The sequence below is a fragment of the Erpetoichthys calabaricus genome, chromosome 5 (assembly GCF_900747795.2).
Source record: "Erpetoichthys calabaricus chromosome 5, fErpCal1.3, whole genome shotgun sequence".
Taxonomy (NCBI): domain Eukaryota; kingdom Metazoa; phylum Chordata; class Cladistia; order Polypteriformes; family Polypteridae; genus Erpetoichthys; species Erpetoichthys calabaricus.
Genome location: NC_041398.2, coordinates 249,867,779 through 249,884,027, shown reverse-complemented (window position 1 = coordinate 249,884,027; position 16,249 = coordinate 249,867,779). Strand labels below are relative to the sequence as shown.

Here is a 16,249-nt window from a genome sequence, read left to right as displayed (position 1 = left end):
TTTACCCTTGATCCAAAAGCATCTTTGCTTCATTTCACCAGTCCAGGAAATCCAATTTGAGTGCTTATTGTAATTGTCATCTCATCTGGTTCACAGATGAATAATAAGGCAGTTTTGGTTTTCTTCACTGGCACATGGCAACCATCAACTGTGCTGAGCTTTCATTTTGATCTTAAATTGTCATTTTGTTACCAAAGAGGTGAAAGGTCCCTGAGCCTTTTGAAATTCTCCCAAACCCACTCTCCACTTGGCAAGAAACTGCTAAAACTGTCTTCTCCCACACCTTATGTTTTAAAAGGATGTTTATGTAAAGGCAGGTTATGAATGTCTTGATTAGTAGCCTAGGTTTGTTGCATTCCCTGCAGGCTTTCTCCTGGGCCTCAGTAACCAGTAAAAACCTGCCTCCTAGTGGTTCAGTCCCTTCCTCTGGAATTCCACCCCATGTTGTTAAAGCACCAGCCTCACAGGTAATCAATCTGTGAATGGATTGGCATTTTTCTCTTTTACACCTCAAGTAGAGCATATACTAGAGTTTTTTGTAATATAATTATTTGGGGAGGGGGGTAACAGTATGCATGTTCTTGTGTGGTGCTTTTCTTTTTTTAAAAAAACAGAACCACATTATTCAGGTTTTTGTGTGTTTAACACAAATCCTTTGTTTTTTTGTTTTAAACTGACAGTTTCTTGCAGTGTTTTACTTTTTTTTTTTTTTTTTTTTAAGTTTTTTTTATCACAAGTATACATATCATAGCTGCACACAGATAAATGTATTGTTCCAATTCACTTCTCATTTAGAAATATTGGCTATATTGTCTGTTTTGGTTAATACACAATCAGCATATGGCAAACAAATCTGATTATTATTTTTTGGGGGGAGGGGATGCAGAGTGTGTATTTATGTTCTTTAAGTATATCAAAACTTGATCTAATGGACAGTGTTGATTTCACTTGAGTTCCTGATTTGGACATTGTTTTATAGACTTAAAGGGTGTGTAGTGTATATTGTGTTTTCTCAGCTATGATCTTTCTGAAAGATTTTTTTTTTTTTATTGCACTTTGAATGTTTTCAAACATCTTATTACTTGTGTGAATGAAGAGGAACATTGCTTCATACATTTGTCAGCTACTGTTTTTGTTTTCAGTTCTGTAGCATATCTCTTGAGTACCTATTACTTTATTAGGTGTCTTACTGCTTTTGTTTTTTTAATTATGATATTACAGCCAAGAGTTGAACCTAAACAGGAAGCCCAGGCACCACCACCCAGGGTCCGTGATCAGCGTACTAGAGAGAGACCAGGATATGTTGCCAGGGGACCCAGGTCTGGTATGTGGACAGTCGACTATAATGGTGAATTTCTTAAGTCTTCACTGATCTCAAACTGACTCTGGTACATGTTCATCTGTCTATTGATGTACTGTATTTTTTTTTAAACTGGTTGTAGGCTGACTTTTTTTAAAATTCTTTTAAAATTTTAAGAACCAAGTTAAAGGTTAAGGTGAGACCAGATGTACAATTTGTATAGAATGTTATATTTTAAAAACAAATACAAAATGAATACTTTTGAAATTGCATTTGTCAGAGTTCCTCTGCTTTATTTTATAACCTAGAATAGTTGTTAACATGTGAAGGCAGATGACTTTTAGTCGGTTTTTTATTTTTTAATCCACGTATATGTTAGGTAGGAGGTTAGCCACAAGGTCGTTCAAAAGCTTTTGTTACAATGTGTCAAGCACCATTCTTGTAGTTAAGGCAGGACAAAGTGGATGCCAGTGGAACAGGTGTTTTATACTGGCTATCTTGAAGCAGTTTCAAATATTTTTTTAAACTGTGACAACAAACTAGTACTAAGTTTTGAAGTGTAACTGTAAAAGCAAATTCAAGTCCAGGTGCTTTCCTGCTTTTCTGTTTGTTGAAGGCAGCCTTAACAATAGTACAGTGATCCCTCGTTATATCGCGCTTCACTCTATCGCGGATTTTATATGTAAGCATATTTAAATATATATCGTGGATTTTATATGTAAGCATATTTAAATATATATCGCAGATTTTTTGCTGGTTCGCGGATTTCTGAGGACAATGGGTCTTTTAATTTCTGGTACATGCTTCCTCAGTTGGTTTGCCCAGTTGATTTCATACAAGGGACGCTATTGGCAGATGGCTGAGAAGCTACCCAACTTACTTTTTCTCTGTCTCTCTTGCGCTGACTTTCTCTGATCCTGATGTAGGGGGTGTGAGCAGGGGAGCTGTTCGCACACCTAGACGATATGGACGCTCGTCTAAAAATGCTGAAAGATTATCTTCACGTTGCTACCTTCTGTGTGCAGCTGCTTCATGAAGCGACATGCTGCACGGTGCTTCACATACTTAAAAGCTCAAAGGGCACGTATTGATTTTTCACTGTTTTGTTTCTCTCTCTCTCTCTGTTTCTCTCTCTCACTCTCACTCACCCTGCTCCTGATGGAGGGGGTGTGAGCTGCCGCCTTCAACAGCTTTGTACCGGCGGTGCTTCACATACTTAAAAGCGAAACAGCCCTATTGATTTGTTTGCTTTCCTCTCTGTTTCTGACAGCCTGTGCTCCTGACGCACACTCCTTTGAAGAGGAAGATATGTTTGCATTCTTTTAATTGTGAGACAGAACTGTCATCTCTGTCTTGTCATGGAGCACAGTTTAAACTTTTGAAAAAGAGACAAATGTTTGTTTGCAGTGTTTGAATAACGTTCCTGTCTCTCTACAACCTCCTGTGTTTCTGCACAAATCTGTGACCCAAGCATGACAATATAAAAATAACCATATAAACATATGGTTTCTACTTCGCACATTTTCTTATTTCACGGGTGGCTCTGGAACGCAACCCCCACGATGGAGGAGGGATTACTGTATTGCCAAAGGCACACGTCTACTTGTTTCATTTCAGTCAATTGGTGTGTCTTGCACATCAAACATAGATTTGAAAAATTTTGTCTGGAAGTGAATTGTCATCACTTAATCTGGTATATCATTCTTGTTTACTTGAACTTCCACTACCTAAATTTTTTCCTCCTGTATGGAGTTTGAAGTTTTACAGCTATGCTAAAAAGAAAATGTGAAAACTCATTTAAATGTGAAACACAATGGTGAAGTCTTAGTGTATTTATTTGTATATCTGCGATGTTTAATATTGTTTGAGTTATGTACATCTGTGCCCATTTGGTTGGTTGATGTAGACAGGAAGAAGTTGTGTCTGAGGCGAAAAAAGTTGTACATTCATAGGTGAACACCTACTATTGTCTGTATTTGATGAGCTGAGCATTAAGTTATTACTCTGAAATGCACAATTAAGAAGTAGTAAGTTTGTTGTTTTTGTAAATACTTTTCAGTGTGAAGTATGTGCTAAAACAGTAATTTCTTATTTCTTAATTTATAGCCTGTTTTTATACCTGGGTTTTTGACCATACTGCCCTCTGTAACCCCCACACATCACTTCTTGCTCCTGTGCTTATGTTCAGCTTTGGTTTAATCTTTTAAATGTTTTTAGGACAAACTATCGCTTCCTCCTCCCATCTGCATTTTTATTGAATAAAACTTAATACTGTATCTTTGCATAAGTATTTAGACCTCAGTTTGTACAGAAACTGCATGCCCTAAATTGGACAATTTTTAAAAGTCCTGGTCCTTTTTAGAAACATTTGTTAAAATAGTGAACATCATCTGTGGAAGTCGGGTGTAGCAATAAAATGTAACACTGTTAGAAAAAAATTATATATATAATATATATGTGTGTATGTCTTTCCTTGTAGCACTGTGGCCTCAATCAGAAAGTGGAAACTGCATCACACCAGCACAACCTTGACCAATCTCAAAACTTCAGATCCTTTTACAAGTAGACTTTTAAGAAAGCTCACTGAAAGGCCAAATATCCTTAAAGATCTCCAGAGATCACTTTGCTGAGAGTGGGTTTAGGTGCGGAGTCTGCAGTATTGGTCAAGTTACATGTAAAATTGGAGTGTGTGATAGTGTGGCCAGAAAGAAATGGTTAATAAAGGAATCAATATCCTACAGGCATAACAATAAACCCAAAGTTCTAGGAAAGTTTATTTTGATATAGCAAGGCCAAGCCAGTAGTTTTTCTTTAACCTTCTGCCCCAGGAAACACCAATATTCTGAAGCGTAGCACAATAGTCCAAGTATTACTGGAGTTGATTCAAATTTAAATATCCAGGTCTTCAAGTGACACAGTAGAAATCCTTGCTCCTCTGAGATTCTGTGGCACAAATTGAAAATGGGGGTCATAAAATATGAAGTGGAGCAAATCTGCCAAGAGAACTGCACAAAAATCACACCTTAGCTTTATGCAAAACTGTACACTAAACCTATAAAGCTGTTGTGACAAAAATGGCTCTGAATATCATGTATGGCTTTTTTGATACTGGTGTTATGGTCTCTGTATATTACTACAAAGAAATGGACAAGCTAGAGAACTGTGACCTGACACATTTCCAAGTTTTTGGAGTATGAACTGCAAGGAAAGCTGGAAAGAACTAAATAGTTTTAGTTTAAACACCTGAAGGATAAGAGGACTCTTGATATACAGTAAATAATCAGGAGTTGGTATGGTTGGTGCCATCGGTTTATGACATTTGCTCTTTAACTTGAGCACAGGTTATAGGTGGATGTTGGATGAGGGTAATGCACACACACATCTCAAATTCTATTTAACTTATTTTACATATCTGTGCATCTCTGAATGAAGGAAAAACTCTTGTGTAATTTGGTATTTTAATGTTACCTACCCCATGGAATTTGTAGTGGTGGCTGAGACTTTATCATGTTTTTTGTTTAAAATAGTGATTCAAACTGTGTGAGAACCAATGGTGACCAACTGTGGGCTGCGGCAAACAATATGGAAAAACGTGAAAATGTTTTTTTTTTCCCATGGATGTGTAATAAATTTTTGCATTTTATATAGTGCTTTTCTCACTACTCAAAGCGCTCAGCAATTGCAAATTAAGGGCCTTGCTCAGGGGCCCAACAGAGCAGAGTCCCTATTGGCATTTACGGGATTCGAACCGGCAACCTTCCGATTGCCAGTGCAGATCCCTAGCCTCAGAGCCACCACTCCGCCTGTGAGTATCCATTATCCACGTCTGTTCTCCACTTGTATTCTCAGAATGTGCAAAATACATGCTTTGTTTTGCTAAAATATTAACACTTCTGGAAAGCTCAGCCCAAAAGATAAATGGGAAAGGCACATTCCCATGATACTGTGTGTGTTGAATTGAAAATCTGCCTTTCCCCCTCAATCCAATTACTTATGCTTCCTAACTGGACAGATTGATATCCTGAAGCTTAACTTGGTGTTAGACTGGGATGATCAAGTGTTCCCTTAAGCAGTTTTTATAACCATTTGTTGCTAATGGGACATGCATCTACCTTGATTTTATTTGACTGCTTTCAATATTTAGAACCCTTCATTTTTTTTTTTTCTTTTAACTAGCAGTCAAACAATGAGATGCTGAGCTATCCTGTTCCCATTTACATCATGTCTATTGTGCAATATTTTGGTTCAGTAAAATACTTTAAAAAGTGGTGTAAGTGGTATAAGGAATGTGTATCTTCTCCAGTCCATAAACATTTTAATGGAAATCTCAGAAAATTAAAAACAACAGATTTAGAAGTGTCTGTCTGTTACTTGAAAGACTCCCTTACATTCTCCAGGACACTATGGTCTAGCCCTATGCAGTTTTATCTGCCCATTGAAATGTTTGAATCCCCAAATTTAAAAATGAGAGATTTCATGACAGGACAAGGGCAAAAAAGCCATCGGCAGTATGTCTGCATAATGCCTTACTGTGACAGCCAAGTCAACTTTTCTTTCTTTTTGAGTTTTCTTGCTTTATATTCATTCCAGCGTGTTCAGAAAAAAAACTGTATACCTTTTTATCTACATATTTATGTATTTAAAGAGCTTCTTTAAAATGCCAAATTTTCCTCCAGGGGACGAAAAGTTCTATTTATCATATTGACAAAACAAAGGTTATTAGTCCAATTTTGTTAGCCATTGTATCTCTCCTTCAGTATGTCAATCATTAGGAAAAATCCATGCAGATCTTCATTAAACATACCAGCCTCAGCTAGGGCTTAGATGAAGTTAAAAATAAATTAAAAAAAAAAAAAAAAAAAAGTTTTGAGCCAAACTGTGCAGACAGAGAGGGGAAAGCTTTGGTGTGCAAATACTGACAGCCGTGCCAGTATCCCTGTAAGCCTCTTCCAACTGGGAAGTTTGTCTTGCCCTTCACTGTTTAAGTGACTTTATATTGATATATAGAATAAACTGCTTTTGGTATTTTGGCATTGAGTTGTGACTTTCTTACCCGTACATAATGAAGCAGTCACCCTCAAGTGGACCAGCCTAAATGTCAAGGAGTAGCCTGTACAGCTGGTGCCTTTTTGCTCAAACTGCCCAAGTTCCAGCACTGAACTTCTCTCTGGTGTGCAAAAAGCAATGTGACATTCATTACCACTAAAGGAACACTTTCTAGCTGTACTGTCTGAGGCTTTTCATTACTGATTATAACATCTCGACAGAAAGCAGTTTGAAAAAACGAGACGCTTTGATAATGGAGTGTTAGTGTTAAAAATGCAAGTCTGATTAGTCCATTTTTAGTAAATACTGTTTAAAGTGTAAAGCTTCTATTTTTTTTTTTTTTTTTTAACAGTAATGTTGTGCTAAGAAGGTTTTGGTAGAATATTTAAGCTTAATGCCAGCAATCAAATGATTCAGTGCACTGCCTTGCAAAAAAATATTTTGATTTCTATCCCAAAATGGTACACTGTAATCATAACTAGTGCGGATACTTCCACTTTTTTTATTTATTTATTTATTTTTTTAAGTCTAATCTAAAATAATTTGCAAATACAAAATGTGATTTTTAATCTTCCCCTAGGTTGACTACAGATTGATAAGTAATTGCATTAAAATATAATTCCTGCATTAATGTTTAGTTGCTTTAAAGCTGTAAAAATGCAAATTACCTTACAAATTTAAATTACCTTTTTTTTTCTTTCAGTAGTATAATACTCATTGTTCTTAAAGTGTTTTTTTTTTTCTTTTTCCCATTTCCTTCTTCCTAATTCATTACTCGTAGGCCGTGGAGACGCTGAGCCAACTGAAATGGACACCAGACGTATAGTGCGCTATCCAGATAGTCACCAGCTCTTTGTTGGAAACCTGCCTCATGATATTGATGAAAACGAACTAAAAGATTTCTTCATGCGTAAGTTGCATGTCAGCCTGCTTGTAGGCAGAAAAATGGAAGGTGTTTTTATTTTTTATTTTTTTTAAACATTTCAGTAAAGTCTGCTAAATAGCACATTTCCTCCAAACTTTAAAACATGCACTCTAGGTTTGATTTTTTTATTGCATAAAGCTCAAATGGTGTGTGTCTATTGGGTCTATACTGCTGCACACACCCAGGTAAGCACTCCCAAAATACTTTGTAAGGAGGTGTGGCTTCAAAGGGTACCTGTACAACAGTTGAATGGGACCAGTGTTGATTATGGGAAGCTCGTTTCTCAGGTTAGGAGTGACATTTGCAAATCGTTCAAATTTTATTTTTGAGGGAGAAAAGGGGCGGTCAGAATGAAAACAACCTTTGAGTGAGGGTAACCCCCCTGTGTGATGCATTGCTATTTGGTTAGAAATCCCTTCATCCTCATGGGTCTTTGGAAAATGATATGGGTGGCAACATTTCATCTTCTACCCATAGCACTTGCATTGTACGTGACTGACCTTTTTAAATGCCAGTTTAAAATCTATTGGAGTGTACGTCATTATAAAAGGTGTCTCTAAATGTGAATCTTACATGTTAAAAATGCTGTGTGCTGTCCCTATAGTTTGTGGTCTGTCTTTAAGATTTAAAGATGAATGACTGTACCAGAATATACATTCTTACATCTGTTTAGTCTAATTCTGTGGCATCTTAATACCGTCAATCAATCTGTATGCAATACAGTTTGGCAATATATTCAATGTAGTTCAATGGTGGGTTAGTAAATGCCAGTGTTAGGAATAAAATACTTTTAGAACATGGAGGTTACTGATAAAGCTGTACACTGCACTAAAACATACTATATGGGCTGGAAAGCGCATTCTTCACTTTTCTGTGCGTCCTTGCGTTAAGTGTTTTGGCTGTAATTTTTTTATTATATTCTATCTCTTGAAAGCTTAGCAGGCAGAAGTGCCCAGTTGTGAAAACTGCCGTATAAGAAAGTGTGCCTCTTATTTTCTCGTATATTTTTTAAGTTCTTTAGTTTTGAACTATAAAAACAATCCTGTCTTTCTGTGTACTGTTATTGCCTGAAAATGCAAATTGTAATACCACCCTTTAGGTGATATGCTGTGTATAGAAGTTGCTATATGTATCTATGGGTGGATGTATATACTGTATGTATATGGGTGATCATTTATAATATTGAAAAATGCACACAGTAATCCTTTAATACTCTATAGAATATATAACGCATCAAAATTGTTTGCCGTATTCTATCCCCATTATTTTTAGATTATAAAAATGGCAGTTTTAATGTTTCAGAAGTTTTTTTGTTTGTTTTGAACAGTCAAAAACCATCATGTTTACATTTGAGACATACAGTAACAGTTGGTCAAAAATACTCAATGTTTTGGTAAATTGGTTTCTATGCAACTATTCATAAAATTTCCTCTCCCCAACTCCCTTCCTCTCTCCATTTTGCTTTGACAGGATTTGGAAATGTTGTTGAATTGCGGATCAATACCAAAGGAGTTGGGGGCAAATTACCTAACTTTGGATTTGTGGTTTTTGATGACTGTGACCCGGTTCAAAGAATACTGGCAGCAAAGGTATGCGTCCTCCATTTCAGTTGGTACTTGTGTAGTTGAGGTCAGTGGCTTCTCTCAACAGCTGCTTATGCCATCTGTGCAGAAGGGAGCTATATATGCTTTTTCTTGGTTGGGTTATTAAAATGACCCAGTTTTATTCTGTTCATTGTTATCTTTTGTTCTTATTAATGCGTAATCTTGAAAAGCTAATTTTAGCTTCCCCCTCCCCTATTTTGTTTAGCCCATCATGTTTCGTGGAGAAGTCCGACTAAACGTGGAGGAGAAGAAGACCAGAGCAGTTCGTGAGAGGGAGACACGGGGAGGAGATGATCGGAGAGACATGAGGCGCAATGATAGAGGCCCTGGTGGACCCCGAGGTGTCGTTGGAGGTGGGATGATGAGAGACCGAGATGGAAGATGCCCACCATCAAGAGGAGGCCTGGTGCAAAAGCTAGGCCCTAGCTCGGGAAGAGGGGCTGGTCAGGGGGAGAGTCGCTTTTCAACACAGCGTCGCTGAGAACACCAGTTACAGTTTGGAAGTAGTTCCATGTTCTTCATCTTTACATTCTTGTTAATGAATTCTACATATAAATATATATGAATACATTTTTTTGGCTTTGGAATGTGACACAGCCTGTCAACCATTTCTTTGATGTGACAACAAAACATACGTTTACCAACTTTGAGCTGAACATCCTAGTCCAGTTTTTCAACAGGTTTCATGAACATAAAAATCTGAAAGAGAAAATCTGCAATGTGAAAGAGGGACTGAAAGACTAAACTACAATAGTGCAGCCCATCAGCATTCGGAGAAGAGAATTAGTTTAAAAACACAAATTCATGCCTCAAGTCTAAAGGGTAGGGGTTTTCATTAAATCCCTATGCTGCACATTTTTTTAGAAATCAGATTTGCCCATTATTGTTGGAAACAAATGGTGCAAAGTTGTGCAATTGGGGGGAAAAAAGCTTGCCTTTAATTTTTCTTTAAGAACACTTTTGCTAATCAAAAACTTGCAATTATGCACTCATCAATATGCACTAATGGGTACTCTCGTCATTTTTACATGCACTGTGGGGCGAGGCAGGAGGACACCTCGTAGTAGTTTTGTCCTCTGGCTGATGGGCAGAATGGTGAATCCTCAATCTGCTTTTCACATCCTTAACCCTTAAGTAACTTTGCCTCAGTACTGCTGGATTAAAAAAAAAAAAAATCTTTATTTTCTTGAATCTAAATTAATATGGAGCAGCCCTGGACTTCAGAGGGATAAGGAAATAAATGCCAACCTGAACACTAGTGGAGTTTGATTCACTGTTACAGAAAGTTTTCAGTCTGCTTGTTTGAGTTTTTTTTTCCCCCTCTCTACCGTACCCCTGGCAAATACATCATAAGAAAGACTCCTAAGCGCTCCCCCCACCCCATCCCCCCCGTCCTTATACTGAAAGTCAGAGATTCAAATTGTACAAGAAACTGTTTTTATTGGACGGTGTTGGCGTTTTTTCTTTTAACAATTTGACAAAACAAGCATGAAGGTGCCTTCTTTTTCCATCATTCCTGTCTTGCTGCTTACAGTGCTGAGGGGGTGGCACTAAGTGAGTTGTGTAAACCAAGTGGCTACAAAGGGATTGTCAGCCATTGATGAGCAGAATTTTTATTATAATAACAAACAGTTGCAGGTTTTCATTTTTTTTTTCTTCTCTCCCTTCTTCCCCCAGGAGAAAGTTGTTGTAATACAGCATTGCTCCCCACCATCATCCCTTGCCTTTCCATTGACAATAACACAAAAATCCATAAAAACAAAAAAAAGTTATATATTTTTTTTAATCCATTGAATGGGTTTCTGTTTAAAAGGGCAGTATTGCATTAATGCGTCTAGCTCAGTTCAAGGTGCCTAAACATTTTAAATACATTGCATAGTATTTGCTTTAGTGGTGTTCTCCTCAGCTCCCATTTAAATATCGATGTGTAACTTAAGTGTCTAGTGTTCAGTGTTAATGTTCCCAACTTTGATTCATATTGTACATTTTGTGACCAGGAAAAGATGCGGTTATCTCTTTGCACAAGAACTGGTGGCTTCAGATGGTCATTTGACCTTCCCATTTGTTTTGAAACTTGAGTAAGCTTGGTCCTCCATACTGTGATGCAAGGAAGGTTCTAGAGTTAATTTTACTGATCAGCACTTCATTGTAACTTGAGACGGTATGAAATGTGCAGATAATGCCTTGGTTATACTGATACTGAGGGGGTGGGATTCCCCATTTTTTCCTTGCTAGTACCCTAATTATGGGAAAGAGTCAAATATTTTGACTTTGCTGTTTCATGTACTGTGGTTGGGGGGGGGGGGGGGGTTCAAGAATTTGAATAAGGTAATGTTAAAATACTGTATTTGGTTATTTTGTGGTTACCCACCTTTTCTCATCCTTTCCACGTCCCTGCTTTATGTATTTAAAGGCATTATGTTGTGTCTTAAGGCAGTGTGTTATGAGATGTTTTTCTTGCAACTTTTCTACAGTCTGTGTGGAAGCATCTTGAAGCTGCTGTTTGAGATGGAAGACCTCTTTTGGCTGCAGCTTGCAAGGAGCAGAAATTGCACAAGTAGTTTTACATGTTTACACATCTGCAGCTGTTGCTTACTAACTGTTGGTCTTGCGCTATATAAAGTTTTACTTGACTGTAGCGCACTTTATTAAATGACTCTTGGGGTCTTCCTTGTTTTGAAGGTAGTCCTTGCACTTTTTCCAACATTTCTGGGACACAAATTAAATACTTGCATTTCCATAATATTAGAGTGTTGGATTCATTTTGTGTGAGTTGATGTCTTAAACTTTCCAGCTGTTTCTGTAACTTGGAAGTAGATGAACTGTTTGCCTGGCAAGGGGAGTGGCACAGTGAGTTCCCCTCCATATCACACTTAGTCTCCTGTTCTGTACCTATCTGAGTTACTTTTCATCATGACAGTTTTTTGGATCCCATTTATCCTTAAGGGGGTTCTGATTTGCTGTCATCCTAAACTGGGAGAGATGGCAGATTGCACTAGAATTGAAACTGTGGTACCTTTTTAATATTCAGGAGTGTTGTGCTTTTTTGTCTACCATTAAAATATAAATGCTTCAGAAATTTGTACTTCTGTACTGTGGAACCCACTTCCACTTTTTTTTTTTTTTTGGTTTATTTAAATATGGTTTTTCCTATGGTACCTTCCGAAGCACAGTCTTATAAATGTGTCCACTGTTACAAGTGCAGTGAATTGTCAAAACTAACTGTACAGCAATATGTATCATTCCAGTTCTTTAGCAGGTATAATGGCCAATTATCTGAATCTGTTGCTTAAGTTTGTTTTTTTCTTGGTGATAGACGAAAACTACAGCATTGCATTACAGGTAGAGTATAGTTTCATTTTTTTCCCATTTTGATTGTGTTGAACTTAACATACAATAAACTACTGATGTCTTCATTATTCATTTCTGTCCTTTTGTTTTGAGAATGTGCTGCTTTGTGATGAGTTCGGAACCCTTCAGGCTGAAGGCCACAGTGTGGAACAACGAGAGAGACTATGGGGAAACTAAAACTTGGTGTTTTCATCCATATGGCTGTTTTTCCTTTTATCGGCCATCATTTTAGAGAGGAAATACCCTTTTAATCCCTGTTCATAATCTGTTCTCGTCCTCTGAAACTTGCTCCTTTTTTTGAAAGTTAAGAAATACCTTTCCTGTTTGGTCCTGGTAGGTTTTTAATGAGATTCTGATTGCATGGGCCTCTTGTCTGTATTGGAATTTCTGGCTACTTTTCAGCAAAGAAAGTAAATGACATGTGCAGTTTCCACTCTTGGAGTGGATATAATCGATTGCTTGGATATGCTCAGTTGAATTGTGGGCACATTTTCAAATTGTGATTGAAAAGGCAAAAATGGCAAGTTAAGGTGTGGGTGTGTGTATATACAGTATGTAATGTAAAATATGAGAGGTGTGTGTATATGTAGATATAGAGATAGAAATGTTCGCCATTGGACACTGACTGCTTGCGTTTTTTTCTGCAGTTGTTTTGCTTGTTCCTTTAATAGATGTTTGTTTTTGAAGACTTTTTTTTTTTCCTCTCCCATGAACTGCATGTTCAGGTATTAACGATGTTTACGCTTGGCATTCACTTTTCGGTTGCACTGGACAACAGTTTTTCAAACATTTTGCTTCCTGAAAAGCTCGGTGATTTTATAATAGACAGATTCAAGCTAAGGACAGTTAACTTCAGATTGACTATTTAGAAATTTGGAGAAAGCTGAAGTTAAATTTTATAAAATTGTGTTTTAATAGCTTAAAGATGCTGACCCTTTGTTCATTGGCTTGAATTAATGTTTTGCTGCAGATTTGTACTCTGTGTCTGATGCTTCTTATTTTCAGTGCCCAACACTCTGCCATCATGGATGGATTTCTTTTTGCCTCAATTCTGTTTTTCAATTGTTGAAATGTCCTGCTGAACCTTTAATGTTTGGTACAGACTGCACCAAAATTAGCCGGGAAGAAGTCTCAAGTGTGACTGCAGAACATGAACAGATGTGACAAGTTGCACTTCATGGTTTTGTATGCTTGAATTGTGTTGTCAACCAGCTGGATGTTGCCAAGAGAAGTTGCAATAACATTCATGCCTTCCATGTAACTTCCTCCCACCCTACTAGATAGATCGATACTTTATTAATCCCAATGGGAAATTCACAAGCATATCTTCTGCCTGTTCTCTATTTTGTATCTGATTTGTAGACCAACAAACATTCCTTAATCATGGAAACGTCTGTCTTGGATATCTAAATCCTTCATCACTTTCACTAAATTTTTAATCAACCCAGATTTTATATGTAGAGTAGGCCAAAATATTTTTTGGTCATCAAGAGGTTCATGTGCCATGCTTTTTGTCCTTGAAGAGCAGCCAGATCTTTTAATGCAGTGACTTTTTAGCATGGCTATCCTATTTACAAATGAAGCAGGACTTGGTACCCATGAGCTGCAGTGTCACTTTTAGACTTCTAGAGATCTTGTAGTCGGAGATGTATTTGTATATGAATATTTCTAAAACGGTAAGTGATAGAATTTTTAAAGACGATTTGTATGATCAAGCCAAAATCCAAGTCTTCATGAGGCAAAATCTTTGTTGTCCGGTGTTACGGTTCGCATGGTGATTTTGGGTGGATATCATTGCTTGGCTGCCAGCTTTAAACAAATAGAAAGTAGATGGCCTTGCATTACATTGATTGTTTCAGCTGTGCCAATGATGGCTAGAGGTTATACCTATAGAACTTTTTTCCTTCCATATTTTGAGTATTGTGAAGTTGTTTGGGTGTATTTTGTTTTTTTTTTTTTTTTTTTTTTCTTGTCCCTAGTATCTCACAAGATCAGCGGTCATCTTTTTTCCATATATTTTAAACCAGATTTGTGTCCGGTCTCAACTTGTTAGTTTTGCCTGTCCTGTTGAAATCGGTGACTTTGTCCAATAGTGTTTGTGTACCTGAGTGCATTTCACCCTCCTCACAATGCACACCTTTGACCCAGCGGATGATACAGGTACTTGTTAAAAACCAGCCTACCTCCCTAATTATTTTCCAGCTGCGCCAAGATAAAATGCTTGTCCATTAAAACATGGCTCTCTCACCAGGCCATATGTTTTGGGAATTCCTTACACTTAAATCTCTGTTGGTATAAATATTTTGGATAGCTTTGGATTAAAAAAAAATTACTCCCAGCTCCTTACTTCGCTGTATTTGGAGTAACACAAGATGGCTTGTGTGCTGTGAAAAGCCAGCTATCTTATGCCACACTACTTGTACAAAGTTTTTTGCTCATTATGTAAGAATCCTTAACAACTTCCTATGATTTGGTGATTACATCTTGCCTGAAGAAGGGGCCTGAGTTGCCTCGAAAGCTTGCATATTGTAATCTTTTTAGTTAGCCAATAAAAGGGGTCATTTTGCTTGACTTCACTATGATTTGGTGGGAAACCCAATTGTATAGAATTTCTCAAATTGGAAAAGTCCAGTTTTCTCTGAGGATTCATATAGAACTTTTTCAGAACTTGGCACAATTGTTAAAGCACAGCAGTTTACTTTAGAATTACATTATCAGATGCAGATATGTTTTAGACACTGTGTTGCTCTTTGTGTAGGGCTCGACTATGGAGTTCTTTTGAAGCTCTTGATTTGTTTTTCCAAATTTATGTGCACAGACTCTAAAGTTAACACGCATTCTTAGGATACATCCACACTACTAAGTTTTTGTTTAGAAACTTTCTCCTTTTGTTCACATTACCCCAGCGTTTTCAATCTCGGAAAATGGAGACTTGAAGGTGCTCCTTGAAGCTAGACAGGTGTTGCACTGTGGAAACCCACTCCAATTGCATTCTGATTGGCTCATTCTGGCATTGCAACCCTTCCACGTGGATTTTTTTTTTTTTTTTTTTTTTTTTTTATAAAAACCTCAGTGTTGATGTAGTGTTTATAGATTTTTCACAGAGGATTGAGAATAGACTGAAAATATGAGGTTTAGTGATGATCAGTATTCAGAAGTTTAGCTGCAGGTAATGCAAATGAAAAGAGTGGATACATTGAAATATCTAGGGTCAGTGGTAGCTCAAGATGGAAATTAAAGGCAGAGAACCCACAGAGTGCAGTGTGGATGGTTATTACTGTGAGGTTTTTAAAATTGTGGCAAAACTGGTAATGATGTAGGGAGCTGAAGTGGGATATGCCGATGGATGGGTGGAGTTACAAGAAAGGACAATAAGAAATGAGGCAGTCAGAGGTGCAACAGAAGTGGCAAAGACCTCTACGCAGGTACACAAATGTTTGTTGAGGTGGTATGGACATGTGGTGAGGAATATGTGGACAAAAGAGTGATGGAGAATAGAAGGCAAATGGAGGCCAAAGTGGAGGTGGCTGGATGAAGTTAGATTTTGAAGGAAAACATCTGACTTAGGAGGAGGAGGATCAAGTGCGTCGACCCCACAAAGAAGTGGGAAAAGATGTAGAGAAAAATATTTGAATAGAACCTGTACAGCTTGTAACATCCACAAATGGGATGTGATGATTGATGTTTTGTTCCCTTGTTTGAACTCTCCCAACTTTTGGAGTGATACGTCCTTTAGGTACTGGTAACGGAGTGAATAGTTTCTGTTAAGTTACATCATCATGGCTGGCTCATCTCCCTGGTGAATGATGCTGACAGATTCAGTCAGCATTTCAACGTTTAGGTTGCACATTTAATTGTAATGTACTCCATTTTTCACCATTGTTTATTCACATAAATGTTCAATTCCACTCGTGCTTTTTGCACTTGATCAAGCATTGCAATAATGTCCTCACTAAGAGCTTGACGTTGGTTCTTCGCTGTACCCTAACATGTCACGGTACCTGAACTCTTCTGGATTTGTCA

General features: G+C 37.5%; 2 protein-coding genes across 6 annotated transcripts in view; one reads left to right on the top strand and one right to left on the bottom strand.

The window, feature by feature from the left end:
• Positions 1-12,291, top strand: part of g3bp2a (G3BP stress granule assembly factor 2a) — a 47,783-nt gene extending 35,492 nt beyond the window's left edge. The window contains exons 8-12 of one of the 4 annotated variants that reach the window (XM_028802763.2): positions 366-467; positions 1,222-1,324; positions 7,128-7,256; positions 8,742-8,860; positions 9,081-12,291. In XM_028802763.2, coding sequence (XP_028658596.2) covers positions 366-467; positions 1,222-1,324; positions 7,128-7,256; positions 8,742-8,860; positions 9,081-9,356 — 729 coding nt within the window. In that variant the 3' untranslated portion in view covers positions 9,357-12,291. Of the gene's footprint in view, positions 1-365; positions 468-1,221; positions 1,349-7,127; positions 7,257-8,741; positions 8,861-9,080 lie in introns of all 4 variants that reach the window. The other 3 variants (XM_051928169.1, XM_051928171.1, XM_051928170.1) reach the window with 3 other exon arrangements.
• The window catches only part of pkd2 (polycystic kidney disease 2), a 913,849-nt gene that overhangs the window by 568,932 nt on the left and 328,668 nt on the right, over positions 1-16,249 (bottom strand). The window lies entirely within an intron of this gene.